This window comes from Pseudoliparis swirei, chromosome 24 (assembly GCF_029220125.1).
Source record: "Pseudoliparis swirei isolate HS2019 ecotype Mariana Trench chromosome 24, NWPU_hadal_v1, whole genome shotgun sequence".
NCBI classification, from domain to species: domain Eukaryota; kingdom Metazoa; phylum Chordata; class Actinopteri; order Perciformes; family Liparidae; genus Pseudoliparis; species Pseudoliparis swirei.
This window is the reverse complement of record NC_079411.1, coordinates 934,838-954,929: the sequence shown is the minus strand read 5'-3', so window position 1 is coordinate 954,929 and position 20,092 is coordinate 934,838. Positions and strand designations below refer to the sequence as shown.

General features: G+C 52.3%; 1 protein-coding gene across 1 annotated transcript; it reads right to left on the bottom strand.

The window, feature by feature from the left end:
* Positions 1-1,165: 1,165 nt before the first annotated feature.
* nacc1b (nucleus accumbens associated 1, BEN and BTB (POZ) domain containing b) lies at positions 1,166-19,781 on the bottom strand. The gene is given in 9 exon segments (XM_056408657.1): positions 1,166-2,934; positions 2,997-3,094; positions 3,576-3,726; positions 3,729-3,872; positions 4,413-4,836; positions 8,193-8,522; positions 10,589-10,739; positions 17,662-17,845; positions 19,658-19,781. Coding segments are annotated over 7 exon segments (1,599 nt in total). The 5' UTR covers positions 10,715-10,739; positions 17,662-17,845; positions 19,658-19,781; the 3' UTR covers positions 1,166-2,608.
* Positions 19,782-20,092: the final 311 nt, after the last annotated feature.

The following is a 20,092-nucleotide window of genomic DNA, read 5'->3' as shown; positions in this document are numbered from 1 at the left end:
CAGACAACAACAACAATGCAAAAATATGTGGTTCTCTTTCTCTAAACTATCATACAGGTAACCCCTCTCTCTCTCTCTCTCTCTCTAAAACAACTTGTTAGTGTTGACTTGTTAGTAGCGCCTCTTCACAATAACCCGAGAGGACTTCAGCTCACCTGGAGAACACAAACACTAATGTGAACAAAGCTCTCGGAGGAGGAGTAACAGAGTAAAACCCTGATGACCTCTGGAGAAGGTCAAAGGTCACAGTTGGATAGGGTTCCGTGTCCCGGGAACTCGTTTCATAGCGTTTCCTCCAAAAAAACAGAACACAGACGATGTTAAAGGAAACGTCTCGCTCAAAATACAAACAAATAAAAACAACTCCGGATGGGGGGGGGGGGGCAACGCATATATAAATATATATATATATATATTTATATATATAAATATATATATGATGGATATCTAAATGGATTCCCCAGATCCTGTTGACCCAGATCAGCGTTGGTAAACAGGAAGTGTTTACGTCTCTTTTATTGTGAAAGGGGAGAACTGAAGGGTGGCTCTCGTAACAAAGAGCCTCTGTGATTGGTCGATTGTGGATGTCGCAACACTTCAACCGCCTCTTAGTTTCACAATGAAGTTTCATAAATTGTGTAAAAATGTAAACCGACCAATCAGAGCGCAGATCCACGCGGCGCCCCGCAGCCGTGGTCTTGATAACCGACGCATCTCCACAATACCGCCTTAATAAGTCAGGGACCCATTGAAGAAGAAGAACCCTCCGGAGGTTGACCCATCTCTCCTCAGGGGTCAAAGGTCAACGGTTCAGGAAACTCTTCAAAGCTCTTCATCTTAAGTCTAGGAGGCTTCACTCCATAAGGGGGATTTAAGAGGTGACTTTACCCCCCCACTCCTCCTGCACACGACATCAATAAACAAGTAGCCAGGTATTTATCCTGGTGGCACAGGGCCAGAGAGACGATCACCTCCTCCTCCTCCTCACCCCCCACCCCCTCCTCCTCCTCCTCCTCCTCACCCCCCCCCCCCTCTCTTTGTCTGGATTGTGGCTCATGTGACGGCAGACTGCCGCAATGCCTCATCTGTCCTGAGAGACGCTTAACAAATGTCGTCTCCTCCTCCTCCTCCTCCTCCTCCTCCTCCTCCTCCTCCTTCTCCTTCTCCTTCTCCTCCTCCTCAAACTTGGTCGATATTCTCCTCATGACTGGCTGCGTCTCTCGTGGACGTTCTGATTGGTCCAGACTTCCCTCATCAATAGTCTGATCATTAAAGGTGCAGTAACACAAAAACAACTCCGTGTCCCATAAGGGGGGGGGGGGGGGGCACACACACACACACAGTCAAAAGCTCTCCGGAGTGAGGAGACATTAACATGCCATAAAAGGAGATGGAGGGAAGAAAAGAAGAGAAGAAAACTGCATACATACATTAATATGTGACACACACACACACTCAGTCTGTGTGTGTGTGTGTGTCTGTACCGCTGAGATGGGTGAATGAATCGACCAAGCATGTATGAAAACACACCGTCTGGCCTCCCTCTCCCTCTCTCTCTCTCTCTCCCTCCCTCTCTCTGTTGTTGCTGCTGCAGCGCACACACACACACACACACACACAGACGTACACACACACACACACAGACGTATTCCCAGCAATGTACCAACGCCTGAATTAGCACCTTTGTCCACGCCAAGCGAGCATCAGAGCCCGAGGAACGATTTAAACATGAGCTGAAGACAAAAGAACACACACACACACACACACACACACAAGGCAGGCATACAAAGGGGATTGATGGCCAGAGATATAAATTGGATTATCTTTCCCTTCTTCTTCTCTTTCTGATGCGAATACTAAATAAAAAGAGACGCATCTGGATTGTCCTCCAACAGGAAGTAACAGTGCATTCATCGCCCGCTCAACTCTTTGACGATCATCGTGACGCATTCAAGAACCACAGAAACACTCAGTGGGAACTGAACTGGTGTTTTAGGATCAAACGGATGGGGAGGTTCTTTTCTCTCGGGGTTAGAGAGCGGCGTGGGGGGGGGGGGTCGTAAACCATGCCAATATACAGATCAATACTCATATCCGACCTCGTCCGGCCCACGCTCTCTCTTCATCTCCACAAGAAAAATAAAGCAAAATACAAATATAAAAACAAGAAGGCTCGAGCCGCGCTTACATTCAATATCAAAAACAACAGTGTTACCGGAGTATTGGGGGGGGGGGCATCACAGGATGACCCCCCCAACCCCAACGCACCCCTGGGAATGTCTGATTATTATGGTCAGAAGAGCCTCAGTGACGGCACTCTCAAAAAAACATTACAAAAATAAAAGGTGGAAATAGTTCGACCTCGAAAAAGTTGCAGAGGAATGAGGAGGAGTGGGACCTCTTCTCTCGACTACCTTTGCATCGACCGGGTAGGGGCGACCGGAGTGAGGCATTGTGGGTCGTTGAGGGAAGCAGAACAAAATAAAAAGAGGTGCAAAAGAAGAAGGCGGGTGAGTGAGAGCCGTCATGGCCGCCATTCTCTTAGCCCCGCCCCCAGAGACACAGCCTCCCTCCCTCCCTCCCTCCTTCCCTCTCTCCCTCCACTCACTCAAAACAAAGTGCTGCCGTCTCCTCCCGCCGCGTGGAGGCTGTCCGCTTGCGTGGCTCCGCCCCCCGCTCCGTTGTGGTTGCCGGCGGCGGCCGCCACCGCCTCCAGGGAGGCGGGATCGAACCCTTGCTCCGCCCCCAGGGCGTCGGCCTCCATCTTCACGCTGTCGGCCAGGAAGGCGGAGTAGGCGTCGCTGTCGGCCATCAGCAGCTTCAGCTTGGGGATCCAGCTCTTGCGGACCACGCGGCGGGCGTTGGTGCACATGTCGGCCGCGATGGCGTTCATCTCGCTCTCCTTGAAGCTCGGGGCGAAGTTCTGGCAGTAAACTGGAGGAAAGAGGCGACTCAGCATTTATTCACCGCAGTGAAGACGGCGTCTCCGGACTCACATTTGACGGCGTGCAGAACCCGGTTGTCCAGCGGCTTCCGACTCGGGTCGTTGGTGGAGGAGCGGATGCCGGTGCCACAGCTGTTAGCCAGAGTGCTCCTGAGGAAACAACAACAACAACAGGGTCACGGTGCGCAGTCTCAAGTCGTTGAAACGTGGAGGAGAAGGAGAAGAAGAAAGAGAAGAAGAAGAACGAGAAGAAGAAGGAGGAGAAGAAGGAAGAAAAGAAGGAGGAGAACGAGGAGAAGAAGAACAACAACGAGAAGAACAAGAAGAAGGAGGAGGAGAAGAAGGAAAAGAAGGAGAAGAAGAACAACAACGACGAGAAGAAGAACAAGAAGGAGAAGGAGAAGAAGAAGGAGAAGAAGGAAAAGAAGGACAACAACGAGAAGAACAAGAAGGAGAAGGACAACAACAACGAGAAGAAGAACAACAACAAGGAGAAGAAGAACAAGAAGAAGGAGAAGAAGAACAACAACAACGAGAAGAAGAACAAGAAGAAGGAGAACAAGAAGAACAAGGAGAAAGAGGAGGAGGAGGAGGAGGAGGCCGTGGGGCCCGAGCCCCCGCAGTGACCCACCTGTCGAAGAAGGCGGCCAGCAGGCGGCGCAGCAGCACCTTGTGGCGCGTGCCGGCGCTGACGTGGCAGTTCATGAGCTGCGCCCGCGAGACGAACACCTGCGTGCCGCTGACCAGCTCCAGCTTCTCGGCCGGGTCGCCCTCCTCGTACATTTGGGGTGGCAGCGGTTTCCGATCTGGCCGACGAGCTCGGCGGGCAGCGAGGCCAGGTCCTGCCGGGGCCGCGCCCCCCGGCCCCCGCGGCCGCCGCCCGGGTCCGGGGCCGCGTCCGGCAGAGCCTCCACACGCTCGCCCACCACTAGGGGGACAACGGCGTGAGTATCATGTGCTTTACTTTCTTATTTTACGTCCTAGTTTGATTTTTAATTTCAAATGACGGATTTAAAAAAAAATCATTTGCATATAAGTATTTCAAAAAAAAATTAAGATAAAAGCGTCTGCTAAATGACATGTAATGTAATAAAGGTGCTGACATAAAAGATAAAAAATGTGACAATTATTCCCAAATAATTGCTTTTGCACCTTTTTCGAATTCTCCAAATAAGATTGCAGCTTCAGTTCATTACACCGTGTTCCGGAGGGAATACTGGCTTCTGATTGGCTCGTAAAAGTGCACGTTAAAAAATCGTAGTGAAACCTCCACCTGTCTGTGTGGAGCAGCAGGTGACATCAGTGATGTCATAGGGAGTCTGATCACATGACACGGGATCGTCAATAAGAGGATGGAGCTTAAAGACCCCCCCCCCACGATCACAGAGCCAATCAGAGCCTGCTGGGCATACCTGTGCCTGCCCCCCCCCCCCGATCACAGAGCCAATCAGAGCCCTGCTGGGCGTACCTGTGCCCGCCCCCCCGGCGTTCAGCATGCTGTACATGGTGTACATGTTGCAGATCTGGCGGTACTGCTCTTCGGCGCTCTCGTCCGTGACGTCGTCCTCCTCCTCGTCGTCGTGGTAACTGATGGGCGAGTCGCTGGTGTACACGCTCAGCGCGGCCGGGCTCGTGCCGTCGGGGGTCCCGCCGTTGTGGTGGTTGTTGTTGTTGTTGTTGTTGTTGTTGCCGTTGAGCCCGGCTCCTCCCATTGAAGCAGCGACGCCCACCATGGCGGCATTAGCCGCGTTGTTGTTGTTGGAGGAGGAGCAGGAGGAGTAGCGGGCGGCCTTCCTCAGGCCGCCTCCCCCCCCAGACCCCCCCCCGCTGTTGCCCCCCTCCCACAGCCGCTTGGCGACGGGGGTGCAGACCACAGAGTAGGGAGAGCCCTCCTGCTGGGAGAGACCACCACGTGAGACCCCCACCACATGAGACCCTCACCACGTGAGACCCTCACCACGTGAGACCCCCACCACATGAGACCCCCACCACATGAGACCCTCACCACATGAGACCCCCACCACGTGAGACCCTCACCACATGAGACCCTCACCACGTGAGACCCCCACCACGTGAGACCCCCACCACGTGAGACCCTCACCACATGAGACCCCCACCACGTGAGACCCCCACCACATGAGACCCCCACCACATGAGACCCCCACCACGTGAGACCCTCACCACGTGAGACCCCCACCACATGAGACCCCCACCACGTGAGACCCTCACCACATGAGACCCTCACCACGTGAGACCCTCACCACATGAGACCCCCACCACGTGAGACCCCCACCACATGAGACCCCCACCACATGAGACCCCACCACGTGAGACCCCCACCACATGAGACCCTCACCACGTGAGACCCTCACCACATGAGACCCCCACCACGTGAGACCCTCACCACATGAGACCCCCACCACGTGAGACCCCCACCACATGAGACCCTCACCACGTGAGACCCCCACCACATGAGACCCCCACCACGTGAGACCACCACATGAGACCCCCACCACATGGGACCCTCACCACATGAGACCCCCACCACGTGAGACCCCCACCACATGAGACCCTCACCACGTGAGACCCCCACCACATGAGACCCCCACCACATGAGACCCTCACCACGTGAGACCCCCACCACATGAGACCCCCACCACATGAGACCCCCACCACATGAGACCCCACCACATGAGACCCCCACCACGTGAGACCCTCACCACGTGAGACCCTCACCACATGAGACCCCCACCACATGAGACCCTCACCACATGAGACCCTCACCACGTGAGACCCTCACCACATGAGACCCCCACCACATGAGACCCCACCACGTGAGACCCCACCACATGAGACCCCCACCACATGAGACCCCCACCACGTGAGACCCTCACCACATGAGACCCTCACCACGTGAGACCCCCACCACATGAGACCCCCACCACGTGAGACCCCCACCACGTGAGACCCCCACCACATGAGACCCCCACCACATGAGACCCTCACCACGTGAGACCCCCACCACATGAGACCCCCACCACATGAGACCCCCACCACGTGAGACCCTCACCACATGAGACCCCACCACGTGAGACCCCACCACGTGAGACCCACACCACATGAGACCCCACCACATGAGACCCCACCACATGAGACCCCACCACGTGAGACCCTCACCACATGAGACCCCACCACGTGAGACCCCACCACGTGAGACCCACACCACATGAGACCCTCACCACGTGAGACCCCCACCACATGAGACCCCACCACGTGAGACCCCACCACGTGAGACCCCACCACATGAGACCCCCACCACGTGAGACCCCACCACGTGAGACCCCACCACATGAGACCCCACCACATGAGACCCTCACCACGTGAGACCCCACCACGTGAGACCCCACCACGTGAGACCACCACATGAGACCCCACCACATGAGACCCCACCACGTGAGACCCTCACCACATGAGACCCCACCACATGAGACCCCACCACATGAGACCCCACCACGTGAGACCCCACCACATGAGACCCCCACCACGTGAGACCCCACCACATGAGACCCTCACCACATGAGACCCCACCACATGAGACCCCACCACATGAGACCCCACCACGTGAGACCCTCACCACATGAGACACCCACCACATGAGACCCCACCACGTGAGACCCCACCACATGAGACCCCCACCACGTGAGACCCCACCACATGAGACCCCACCACATGAGACCCCACCACATGAGACCCTCACCACATGAGACCCCACCACATGAGACCCCACCACATGAGACCCCACCACGTGAGACCCCACCACGTGAGACCCCACCACATGAGACACCCACCACATGAGACCCCCACCACCTGAGACCCCACCACATGAGACCCCACCACATGAGACCCCACCACGTGAGACCCCCACCACGTGAGACCCTCACCACATGAGACCCTCACCACATGAGACCCCCACCACATGAGACCCTCACCACATGAGACCCTCACCACATGAGACCCCCACCACGTGAGACCCCACCACATGAGACCCCACCACGTGAGACCCCACCACGTGAGACCCCCACCACATGAGACCCTCACCACGTGAGACCCCACCACGTGAGACCCCACCACATGAGACCCCACCACGTGAGACCCCACCACGTGAGACCCCACCACATGAGACCCCACCACATGAGACCCCACCACATGAGACCCCACCACGTGAGACCCCCACCACGTGAGACCCCCACCACGTGAGACCCCCACCACATGAGACCCCCACCACGTGAGACCCCACCACATGAGACCCCACCACATGAGACCCCCACCACATGAGACCCCACCACGTGAGACCCCACCACATGAGACCCTCACCACATGAGGCCCCCACCACATGAGACCCCACCACATGAGACCCCACCACGTGAGACCCTCACCACATGAGACCGCCACCACATGAGACCCTACCACATGAGACCCTCACCACATGAGACCCTCACCACATGAGACCCCACCACGTGAGACCCCACCACATGAGACCCCACCACATGAGACCCCACCACGTGAGACCCCACCACGTGAGACCCCACCACATGAGACCCCACCACATGAGACCCTCACCACGTGAGACCCCCACCACGTGAGACCCCCACCACGTGAGACCCCCACCACATGAGACCCCACCACGTGAGACCCCACCACGTGAGACCCCACCACGTGAGACCCCACCACATGAGACCCCACCACATGAGACCCCACCACGTGAGACCCCACCACATGAGACCCCCACCACATGAGACCCCCACCACGTGAGACCCCCACCACATGAGACCCCACCACGTGAGACCCCACCACGTGAGACCACCACATGAGACCCCACCACATGAGACCCCACCTTGGTCACCAGGAGCCACGTGAGGCACCACTGAGACCCCACCACGTGAGACCCCGCCCGTGGTCTGCGTGAGACCCTCTGGGACCCCACCACGTGAGACCCCACCACATGAGACCCCATCACATGAGACCCCACCACGGAGACCCCACCACATGAGAAGTATATGTTAAATTAAACGGCCAGCGACTGTTCCAGTCAAGGTGCGTTCACTTGCAACGCGGGAAAAAAGAAATGAGAGCGTATGCCGGTTTGTATTTTGTCTTTCTTTCAAAGGCATTTTTTTTATTTCAGACTCGGCGTAAATGAACGTGTGAATAACAGTTCCATGACTTTTCCAAAACATTTGTGCTTTTATTTGTTATCATGACTTGTCCAGGTTTTCCACGAGCCCCGCCTTAACGCGTCCGTGGGGTCTTGAGCACCTCGTGGAGAAGACGTTACCTTGAGGAAGAACTCGGTGCCCTTCTCCATGATCTGCTGGATCTGGAGGAAGCCGGCGGTGTACATGAGCAGGAACTGGTCGCCCACGTTCATGCTGAGGCGGCCCGTGTAGCAGAAGGCCAGGATCTGCTGGAAGCTCTGCGGCTGCACGGCCGGCGGCAGCTCCACCACCGAGCTCTTCCCGCCGGCGTTGAACAGGTCCCGGAAGTAGGAGCTGCTGGCCGCCAGCACGGCGCGGTGGGCCTGAGGGGAACCGAGAGGGGGAGGAGTCACGAGGGGGTGGAGACATGGGGTTTCTGATTGACCTACAATTATTTTTTTAACGCAGCTCGTCATTTAAGAGTAGACTTAAGACCTTCCTCTTTGACAGAGCTTATAGTTCGGGCTGAATCAGGTTCACCTGGTCCAGCCCCTTGAGATGCTGCTATAGGCTTATAGCTGCCGGGGGACGTTTAGGATGCACTGAGTACCTATCTCCTCTTTTTTCTCTCCTTAAGGATGAATGTTCATCTCTCAATCACACGTTACTAACTCTGCTTTCTCCCCGGAGTCCTTTTGACTTCACGTCTCATGGGGTCATCGGACCCTATGAGACGGCATAGATCCTATCTGCCTGATGGATCATTGAGGTCTGGGTCGTGGAATTCCTGCTCCTGACTACGCCACTGTCCTGTTGAAACTCCGCCCACTGTTGAGACTCCGCCCACTCCTCCTCCTCACCGCCATCTGCCTGATGGATCGTGGAGGTCTCCATCGTGGAATATGCCTACTATGAACTATTCATACACTCTGTCATATTCATTGAATGTATTTTAACTCTAAATCTGTCCTTCTGTACACATTACATCTATTGCATCTGTCCATCCTAGGAGAGGGATCCTCCTCTGTTGCTCTCCTGCAGGTTTCTTCCCTTTTTTTCCCCCTGAAGGGTTATTTGGGAGTTTTTCCTGGTCCGATGTGAGGTTTTGGGGCAGGGATGTCTATGTGTACAGATTGTAAAGCACTCCGAGACAAATTTGTAATTTGTGAAATTGGGCTATACAAATAAACTGAATTGAATTGATGGATTCACATCTGATCGTCTACAAGAAGGTAGAAACACACCGCGGAGGTTTCTACCTTCTGGTCTTGAGCTTCTATGTTCTGGTTTTTCTGCCTTCTTCCCTTCTTCCTTTTACCTTCTAGCCTTCTATTTTCTAACCGTCTACCTCCTTCCTTCTAGCCCTTTACCTTCTACCTCCTTCCTTCTAGCCCTTTACCTTCTACCTCCTTCCTTCTAGCCCTTTACCTTCTACCTCCTTCCTTCTAGCCCTTTACCTTCTTCCTCCTTCCTTCTAGCCCTTTACCTTCTACCTCCTTCCTTCTAGCCCTTTACCTTCTACCTTCTAGCCCTTTACCTTCTACCTCCTTCCTTCTACCTCCTTCCTTCTAGCCCTTTACCTTCTACCTCCTTCCTTCTAGCCCTTTACCTTCTACCTCCTTCCTTCTAGCCCTTTACCTTCAAGCCTTCTACCTTCTTGCCTTTGGTAGTCACATAATTAGTATTGATCACACGACTTGTATCCGACTGAAAAGGAACCGCTTCCTGTTAAAAACTCGTTCTGAAATTAAGGCAAATTCATAATTGCAGCCTTAGAATGTGTAATGGTGTTGAGCAGCAGCAAAGCCAACGGGCCAAAAGGGAGGAAATCTATTAGACATTATTTAAAGCAGGACTCTGGCATCGAGCTGAGTCACATCTCCCCGTTTTACCGATTGATTCCACAAGTCTTGTTGGTATCTTCACCGCGGAGCCAACTAGTCTCACTGCAGCGCGATTAAAATATAGAAATCAAAACCTTCTCATGTTGTTCATCAAAGACATGGCAAGAAGAAAGTATCTGCAAAAACATCAAATGCATTTATACTCTTTCCTTCAATACCAATTATACTTTGGCCACTTCTCTGTCTTACGTGACAAGAGAGAGAAGTTCACATAAATAACGTTTCACGTATTATTTAGCTTTAAAGTACCAGTGAAACGCTGCATTCCTGTGTTCACGCATCTCTTTTCCCACCTGTATAAACTATCCCAGCAATATGGAGACAGAAAGAGAGTGTGTGTGTGTGTGTGTGTGTGTGTGAGTGTGTATGAGAAAAAAAACAACTTTATTCCCAAACTGTGTGGCCGAGGTCTCATTCAGATGAACGTCCTCCAGCTGGCACTAAATGAGCTGCGTTTGTTTTCGCCCTTTGATTAAATTACACCTCAGCCACGTTGTTTTGTAAATGAAAACACACACACACACGTCTTGAACAGGTAGTCGGACCTTGAAGGCGTGTCCCTTGACGACCACGGACACATCGCAGTAGAGGCCTTGCAGCCGCTGCTCGTTCAGACACTCCAGGATGTTGTTGCCAAAGTTGGGGATCGCCATCTGCAGCGTCTGAGCCATAACGCTCTGCCCAGCACCGCAGGGTCTGCAGGGGAGAGAGGGAGGGGTTAGGGGGGTCATGGGGTCGTGAAGAGAGGGGGGCACAGACGGAAGGAGGATGGGTAAACCGATGACGTAGCATATTGGCCAATCGGATGCCACCTTCAAATGGATTTAAACTCTGTAATAACCATTATCTCTATAGATGGAAACAGAGCTTGAACGCATCACAACTTCAAGGCAACCTCCGTTAACATTAGCCGCTATTCAGCCAAGCGGGACCGTGGTGCACGCCGGCTGCCAGCAGACAACTAGCATCAAACTAGCAGCCAACTAGCAGCCAACTAGCATCAAACTAGCAGACAACTAGCATCAAACTAGCAGACAACTAGCATCAAACTAGCAGACAACTAGCATCAATCTAGCAGACAACTAGCATCAAACTAGCAGCCAACTAGCATCAAACTAGCATACAACTAGCATACAACTAGCATCAAACTAGCATACAACTAGCAGCAAACTAGCAGCAAACTAGCATCAAACTAGCAGCCAACTAGCAGCAAACTAACAGACAACTAGCAGACAACTAGCAGCAAACTAGCAGCAAACTAGCAGCAAACTAGCATCAGTCTTATAGCAGGTGGTTGAGGAACTTGTAGCATGTAATTCCCCTTTAAAGTACACACACACACACACACACACACACACACACACACACACACACACACACACACACACACACACACACACACACACACACACACACACACACACACACACACACACACACACACACACACACACACACACACACACACACACACACCTCGCCGCTAACAGACGCAGTGGAAACTTACTGGGACCAAAGGCCCAGACCAAAGTGCCCCCCCCCCCATGAAGCCTCGTCTCCTGGTAGACGGTGGAGTGTGAGAGGTTCAAGGGATCTGAAGAAACACTGTAAATACGAACGGGACGGCACTTTGCTGCAACATGTCACGTCACCGTGACAACGTCGTATAATGTTCCTCACAATTTACGGGTTTTTAATTTATACTTTCTTTACTCCCCCGAGTTGAAATAATCTATTTAGTCAAATCGGCTTCAATGGCTAAATGAAAATAAACGGTAAATAAATAAAGTCTTTGCTTTCGTGTCTCGTTACATTATCCTTAACGTTTTTTGGGTGGAAATGTAGTAAACCAGACCGCCCTCTTCGATTACATCTCCCGCGTTTAACGTCGCATTGCTATGAATTGTGGGTAATTCCCGAGACAAAGTGTGCAGACTTAAAGGAAAGTGTCAACAACACAAACCGAGAGACGAGAGGAAGAGGAAGATGAGAGCAACGAGACGTAATGAAATGGAAGCTGCCGAAGGCAAACGAGACAGAAACGGGGAAGATGAGACTCAAAATGAATAATCAGGGTAATTGAAGCGCGTGATGATTAATGATTAAGGTATTTGGTAAACAACTTTAATAAAAAAATCCACAACTTCAAAAAGAGAGTTTTGGGCCGCCGCTCCGGTTCTCTTCATATCCTCGTTTCATGACATCTGATTCACAGGCAGCCGCTCGGTGGCTTCTGGCCTCCTTCGGTGCAGCGGTCAGAACACGGCCTGTTGCGTAACGCGGCTCCTTCATCACCCAGTGAAGAGATCAGAGGAGGAGGAAGACCGACTGGTGGCGAACACCAGGGACTGCAGGCCAGAGGCCGTCGCTCCTCTCCTGTTGGTGTCTATAGATGCACAATGCACACACAGATGTGCTTTAATGTTGTATTTCCACGTCTGCTCTGGCCCGTGTGTTGGTTCTTCAATGGCTCCTATTGTCCTTCATTTGACGGATGATAGTTGGTGCTCAGCCAGAAGTGATAAACATTGCAGTGTGGCAGTGTGTTTGGTGTTGGGCTGTTCAGTGAAGACAAACTGACATCCCCCAATGAAGAGTGTCTGTAGCTGATCGAGTTGCAACAACCAGTCCATCCACATAGAAACAGTCCCCAAATATATCAACAACCGATCAATTGTTGAACTCATCTTTCACACAAAAATGACCCAAAAAAATGCTGTTTTCAGCCTTAAAATATGAAGATGTAAGTTTAAGTATTGAACAAAACAAGACATTTAAAAAGTGGAGTGGACACATCTCCACTAATCTGACGGATTACAGACCAAAGATCAACCAATTAGTCTAGAAAATAACTAATTGCATTGATAATGCAAATAATCGTTAGCCGCGGTCCCACTTAGCCGTGTTCATTTCATTAACCCTTCCCGTCACTCTGGAGGACCACGAGGACTTCAACACGTCGAGACATCTGGGATACACGTCATGACACGTCGTGACACGTGGACTACACGTCATGACACGTCATGACACGTCGAGACATCTGAGATACACGTCATGACACGTGGACTACACGTCATGACACGTGGACTACACGTCATGACACGTCGAGACATCTGGGATACACGTCATGACACGTGGACTACACGTCATGACACGTCGAGACATCTGGGATACACGTCATGACACGTGGACTACACGTCATGACACGTCGAGACATCTGAGATACACGTCATGACACGTGGACTACACGTCGTGACACGTCATGACACGTGGACTACACGTCGTGACACGTCATGACACGTGGACTACACGTCGTGACACGTGGACTACACGTCGAGACATCTGAGATACACGTCATGACACGTGGACTACACGTCGAGACATCTGAGATACACGTCATGACACGTGACTACACGTCATGACACGTGGACTACACGTCGTGACACGTGGACTACACGTCGAGACATCTGAGATACACGTCATGACACGTGGACTACACGTCGTGACACATGGACTACACGTCGTGACACGTGGACTACACGTCGTGACACGTGGACTACACGTCATGACACATGGACTACACGTCGTGACACGTGGACTACACGTCGTGACACGTGGACTACACGTCATGACACGTGGACTACACGTCATGACACATGGACTACACGCGTGACACGTGGACCTGAGATACACGTCCGTGACACGTGGACTACACGCCAGACACGTGACACGTCATGACACGTGGACTACACGTCGTGACACGTGGACTACACGTCGTGACACGTGGACTACACGTCATGACACATGGACTACACGTCGTGACACGTGGACTACACGTCATGACACGTGGACTACACGTCGTGACACGTCATGACACGTGGAGTACACGTCATGACACATGGACTACACGTCGTGACACGTGGACTACACGTCATGACACGTGGACTACACGTCATGACACGTGGACTACACGTCATGACACGTCGAGACATCTGAGATACACGTCATGACACGTGGACTACACGTCGTGACACGTGGACTACACGTCGAGACATCTGAGATACACGTCATGACACGTGGACTACACGTCGTGACACGTGGACTACACGTCGAGACATCTGAGATACACGTCATGACACGTGGACTACACGTCGTGACACGTGGACTACACGTCGAGACATCTGAGATACACGTCGTGACACGTGGACTACACGTCGTGACACGTGGACTACACGTCGTGACACGTGGACTACACGTCGTGACACGTGGACTACACGTCGTGACACATGGACTACACGTCGTGACACGTGGACTACACGTCGTGACACGTGGACTACACGTCGTGACACGTGGACTACACGTCGTGACACGTCGTGACACGTGGACTACACGTCGTGACACGTGGGTCGTGACACGTGGACTACACGTCATGACACATGGACTACACGTCGTGACACGTGGACTACACGTCGTGACACATGGACTACACGTCGTGACACGTGGACTACACGTCGTGACACGTGGACTACACGTCATGACACGTCGTGACACGTGGACTACACGTCGTGACACGTCATGACACATGGACTACACGTCGTGACACGTGGACTACACGTCGTGACACGTGGACTACACGTCATGACACGTCGTGACACGTGGACTACACGTCGTGACACGTCATGACACATGGACTACACGTCGTGACACGTGGACTACACGTCGTGACACATGGACTACACGTCGTGACACGTGGACTACACGTTGTGACACGTGGACTACACGTCGTGACATCTGGGATACACGTCATGACACATGGACTACACGTCGTGACACGTGGGCTACACGTCATGACACGTCGTGACACGTGGGCTACACGTGTCACGCCGTGTGGGCTACACGGGTTCTCCATTCGCGGTGAACCAGCGGAGGTTCCCTCCAGTTACACGATGAACAATAAAATTAAGATCTTTAATTGTATTTCCTTTGTGACGAAAGTAAAAAGCAGAACATTTGGAGATGTTGATGGTTTAGACTTCAAAGCGTTGGTTTTTGGGACGGTGGCTGTGTCCTTAGAGACGAGCTGCTATAACCACATGAAGGAACCTGGACCTGACGATACGGATCATTAGAGATGATCAATGAGCCCCGATCAGGGATCCAAAACCTCCTTTTTTTGTTTTAGTGCCGATCAGATCCCAGAGGTGTTATGATCCGTCGCACCGCGACCGGTATAGAAGACCTGCTTCCACAAAGGGAAGTCTATCGTTATAAAACGTCTTCAGCAGCAGAATTAAAGGACCGGATGAAGACGTTTGACGCCGAGTCACCGGAGAGCCGAACCGTCGCTGAAGAGGTTCCCTGAACGCCTCGCCGGTTATTTACAACAGCATCCACAGCCAAGTCACATGAATGGGGTCATCGTCAGGCTTCACGAACACACGGAGAACCACGGTGAAGAGCCGGTCGACCCCGGGTGAACCGGTGTGTGCCGATGTGCCCTTGGGCAGGACGCTGAACCCCAAACTGCTCCCGAATGGCCAACGGTGACGGCGCGGTCGTAGCTTCCAGGTGTGCTGCATGTGGCGTGCACACTCAGCGTTTCCCCAGCTGATGAATATAGGTTGAAGTAATAATAATACATGTGGGCTGAAGCGGTCCTGGGAACCAGACTAACGACTTCCTGAAGGGCCGCCCCGAGGATAATGAGGGCCATCAGCAGTTCATCATCATTAATTTTTTTGTTGTTTATAGCAACCCATTAACTTTGATAGATGAGCAGGCCTGGTCAGACGGGCCTTGGGTTATGAGAGTAAAGCACGGGTCTTTACCAACACAGCGCCACACACTGCGTCTTTTAGAGAGTTAGATATATGTTTATTAAATCTAGACGCATGCCCACAGTTAAAGATGAAAACCACAACCAGAGCTAGATGTGACATCGTTGGTTGTTCAACAGCAGCGAAAACAGTTTGAATTAAGTCGCTTAAAGATTGAGCGAACGCTGGTATTTAGTTGTGAAGACCGACATTACGACATCATCGTGTTTAGTTAATTGGGCAGCCATATTCTGGACTACGATAAAACAACAACAATTAAGATCGCAGACGGAGGCGCTTATTGCTTCGGGAGCACTTTGTACGATATCTGAATAATACATGCCACCATATCAAAACAGTATTAGTGCCCGAGTGTATAAATTATTAGTTTTTTTAAACTACTTGTTAAAAAGAACAGAAATCAATAAAGGTTTAGACATAACTTCCTGGCCTCCGCGTACATCGACAGTTTGCATCGATGTGAGGAGATGAATGTGCGTCGCATTAATGTGAATATTATCCAACTGAGATATTTTCCCTGTGCATTCTGGGTATTATCCAGGGTAACTGTGCATGCATTCCTCCTCCTTTAGTTATTGGTGGATTTCTGCCCTGTAGAAACAGGTTGTAGCACCGAGTCGACGGAGCAGCATCAGGATATAAAAATAGCTCTTTGGCCTCCGGACTGGCTGGGAAAAATATTTAAGTGCTAAAAATGCATGATTTACATTTCCTGCTCCCTAAAATGTGCACCGCCACCTCCACCCACGGCCTTGAGCGGAGCGACCAATAGCAGACGCCTCGGGCCGTCTCCAGGTGTAAACATGTGCAACCGCATGAATAATAAGCAAGGCGGTCGCCAAGACGAAAGCATCAATATTTACAATACAGCGCCAGCTTCTATAACAATGAAAACCCTCCACGTCCTCTTTAACTTCTCTTTCCCGCCGCCCTCCTCACGCAGGCCGCTAATATCAATTCATAAACAAGACGGCGGAGGGTGGCGGACACGTCAGCCGAGGACATCCGACCGCCGACCTTTCCCTCCTCAGGGGTCACAACAACTTCCAGGAAACATAAAGGGGAGTTAATTCACACCACTTGACCTTTGCCCTGCAGGCCCCATGTGACCTATTATATACTCTTTGTGTGTGTGTGTCATTCACAACTTTTAAAGTTCATCTCCAGTGCCACACACACACACACACAGTTTGCAGACTAACACATACACAGGCTCCAGCTAACACACACACAGCCAAACAAAAGATAAAAAGACAAGAGACTCGACAGCTGTAGTCAGCTAGTTGAAATAAATCAACTCTGAAGACTCGAGCTGAGCCGTCTGCAGCCATCACGACCAGCGTCCTGCTTCCAGGGGGTTAAAAGGTGGCTGTTAGCATGCTAACGCTCAGAGCTAACACTGGCATGGAGTGCAACACTTCACCAATAAACACTCAAAAGAGCCTTTAAATCACTCCGGCCGTGGGGGGTTTAAAACGGAGTGAAATGCTCCAGAGGTGTGAGGGCTGTGAGGGGAGCGAGGCCGCCGGGGAGCCGGGCAGAGCGCGAGGCGCCCCGCCGGGTGCCCGCGCTCTGCCCGGGAGGATGTTTCGGGGGAAGTCCTCCTTCGGCCCGGCGGTGCGTTCAATGGCGGGAGGGAGCAGCGGAGGAAAGAAAGATGGGGGGGCACAAAAAGACAGCTCTTCCTTCTTTTAGGCCCGCTCCCCGCTTTTAAACACGTTTACCGTCCGAGGGACAGCGAGGGGGAAACGGCCACACAAAGAACACATGTCGCACTCTACCTCGAGTCTTCTCTCCGCCTCCCGGAGCCTCCCGGAGCCTCCGTGATGTCCGTGAGACCCGGTGCTCCGCTGCCTCCTGACGGCCGAATGCCAGCTACCGCTCCGGGACACGCGTCGTCTCCCTCCTCGTTTCTCTTCCACCAAAAAATGTCGCCTGTGATATATCCCAGCGAATTAATTATTCCTTAAAAAAAACAAAAAAAACGGTTAACTCCGTGAAGACACACCGGGGGAGGGGGGGGGGCTCCGTATTCACTTCGCGGAAACCCCGTTCGCGGTTAACGTTTTATCTCCTGAGGGTGGAAGCGGAGGGCGACTCTGTCCGGTACAACATCTTTTTTTCCTTTTTTCCCAGCCCGACATCAACAGGTCATCCCGGGACACAACGCGCAGCGCGAGCGGCGCGAGACCGCGGCGGGGGGGGGGGGGGGTCGTTAACCCCTCCTCCCCCCGGTTCTCAACGGCCGCGACACCGGAATATTGAGGCGAAATCAACAGTTTTTGTTTTTTTTAATTAGAAAGTTTTTGTTTTTTTTAAAAGCGAAAGTTCAGGATTTGATAAACATGAGCTGTAGAGAAGAGGAGGACTCGAGCCACTCACCGGGGAGAGGAGGGGCAGCCCGCGGGAGACGAGTAGAGCCGGTGAAGCGGTTAAAGTTTGTCCGAGAGCCCATCCCCCCACCACCTCACACCGGCGTGACCCCCACCCCCTCCCCCGCCAACACACACGACCGTGGAACATTACACCACCATTGTTTTACCAAATTCACCCATCCCAATTCATGATGCCCCCCCCCCCCCACACACACACACACACACACATACACACACGCACAGTTCGGGGCTCGGACAACTGACCGACCTGGTCTCGCCGGATCGGAGCCCCCGAACCGTTTGTCCTCGTTGACCCGCCGAACTCAACTCACCCCTCTCGGGCTGTATATTTGTGTATAAATGTGTATATATGTGTGTGTGTGTGTGTGTGTGTGTGTCTGTGTAGGTGTGTGTGTGTATTTAATCCGCTGGAGACGTGTTTAATGGCGGGCCCAGCTGCAGGAGTAGAGCGGGGCACCGTCTCCGCCTCGCTGCTGGCGGCCATTCATTGTGACGGGAACAAAACATCGAAGAGAAAAGAAAAGAAGCAGCCGGAGCACGCGCACAATATCACGCGTACACATACATGCTGTACGCGTGCGTGCGCACGCACTCACGCATGCAGGCGAGGAGGATGAGCACAGATCTCATCGAGGCGGGGGAGAGAGGAGCGTTTTGGGGGGGGGGGGGGGTCTTGCAGGCAGATCGCAGAGCTACTGATCGGCCACACAGACAGACAGGTAGACAGAGACAGGTAGACAGACAGACAGGTAGACAGGTAGACAGACAGACAGAAATTCTGCATCGTCTCGTTTCCATGGCGAATTGTCGCCTCGTGCACTGTTGGCTAATTTAATCAATATATAAATTTGAGAATAATGAGAAATTATTATTATTATATTACTTTAAACTTCCTCCATAATAAATAAAAAAATACCTGGTAGATTAATTTAAAATGTGTATATAGACTTTGTCCCCACCCCCCACCCCCCCCTCAATATTTGGGATGAGTAAAGGCGGAAAAGTTGACTTCAGTGCACGTGGACATTTTTTATCCAGTCACAACAAATGTGAGACAACTCACACTATTGCTAATTTAGGGTTATTCATTGTCAATATTAATTTGTATTTCATTTACATTTACACATCATATATTATTATCCAGCCTTAAAGAGAATATTTTTTTATTTTTTGAATATTTATACATGTAAATATATATGTATATACATAGATTGTTCATGTAAAAACAATTGTGATATTTTAAGGGACTAACGTGAGGCTTTCTGAGCCCGCACGCGCCGCTGCAGCCAGGTAGACGGGCGCGCGTCCCCAGCCGACCCGACCGTCTGAGCCCCACCCACCAGGCCACACACTCACCCCCCTCCCACACACACACACTCACCGGGGGGGGCCGTCGACTCCCTCCTGACCGCGCGGCGGACCGTGTGCACGAAGCCCGGTTCGATTCCCCGCCGTCTCAACGTGTGTCCGCGGGAATGAGCGCGCGCGCGTCTAGACTCCGGGCAGGTGAGCCCTCCGGGGCTTCCAGGTGCTGCGCGCGGAGAATACTAAACAGGATGAGACCGCATCGGGCACGGCACTGCGCTCCCCCGCTCTCTCTCTCTCTCCCTCTCTCTCCCCCGTCATGCCAAATACTATTAACTCTATAATTCTCCTGTGTCAGATGTATAGCGCCACGCTCTCTGGGCATTTATTGTCACAGCGCCCCCATCCAGATGTTCAGGCTCGCGAGCGCACACACACAGTGGAGGCGCTGTGTTTTGGGGTTGGGGTCCATTTCATGATAATGGGGTGCACAAGTTTTTTTTAAACAGCA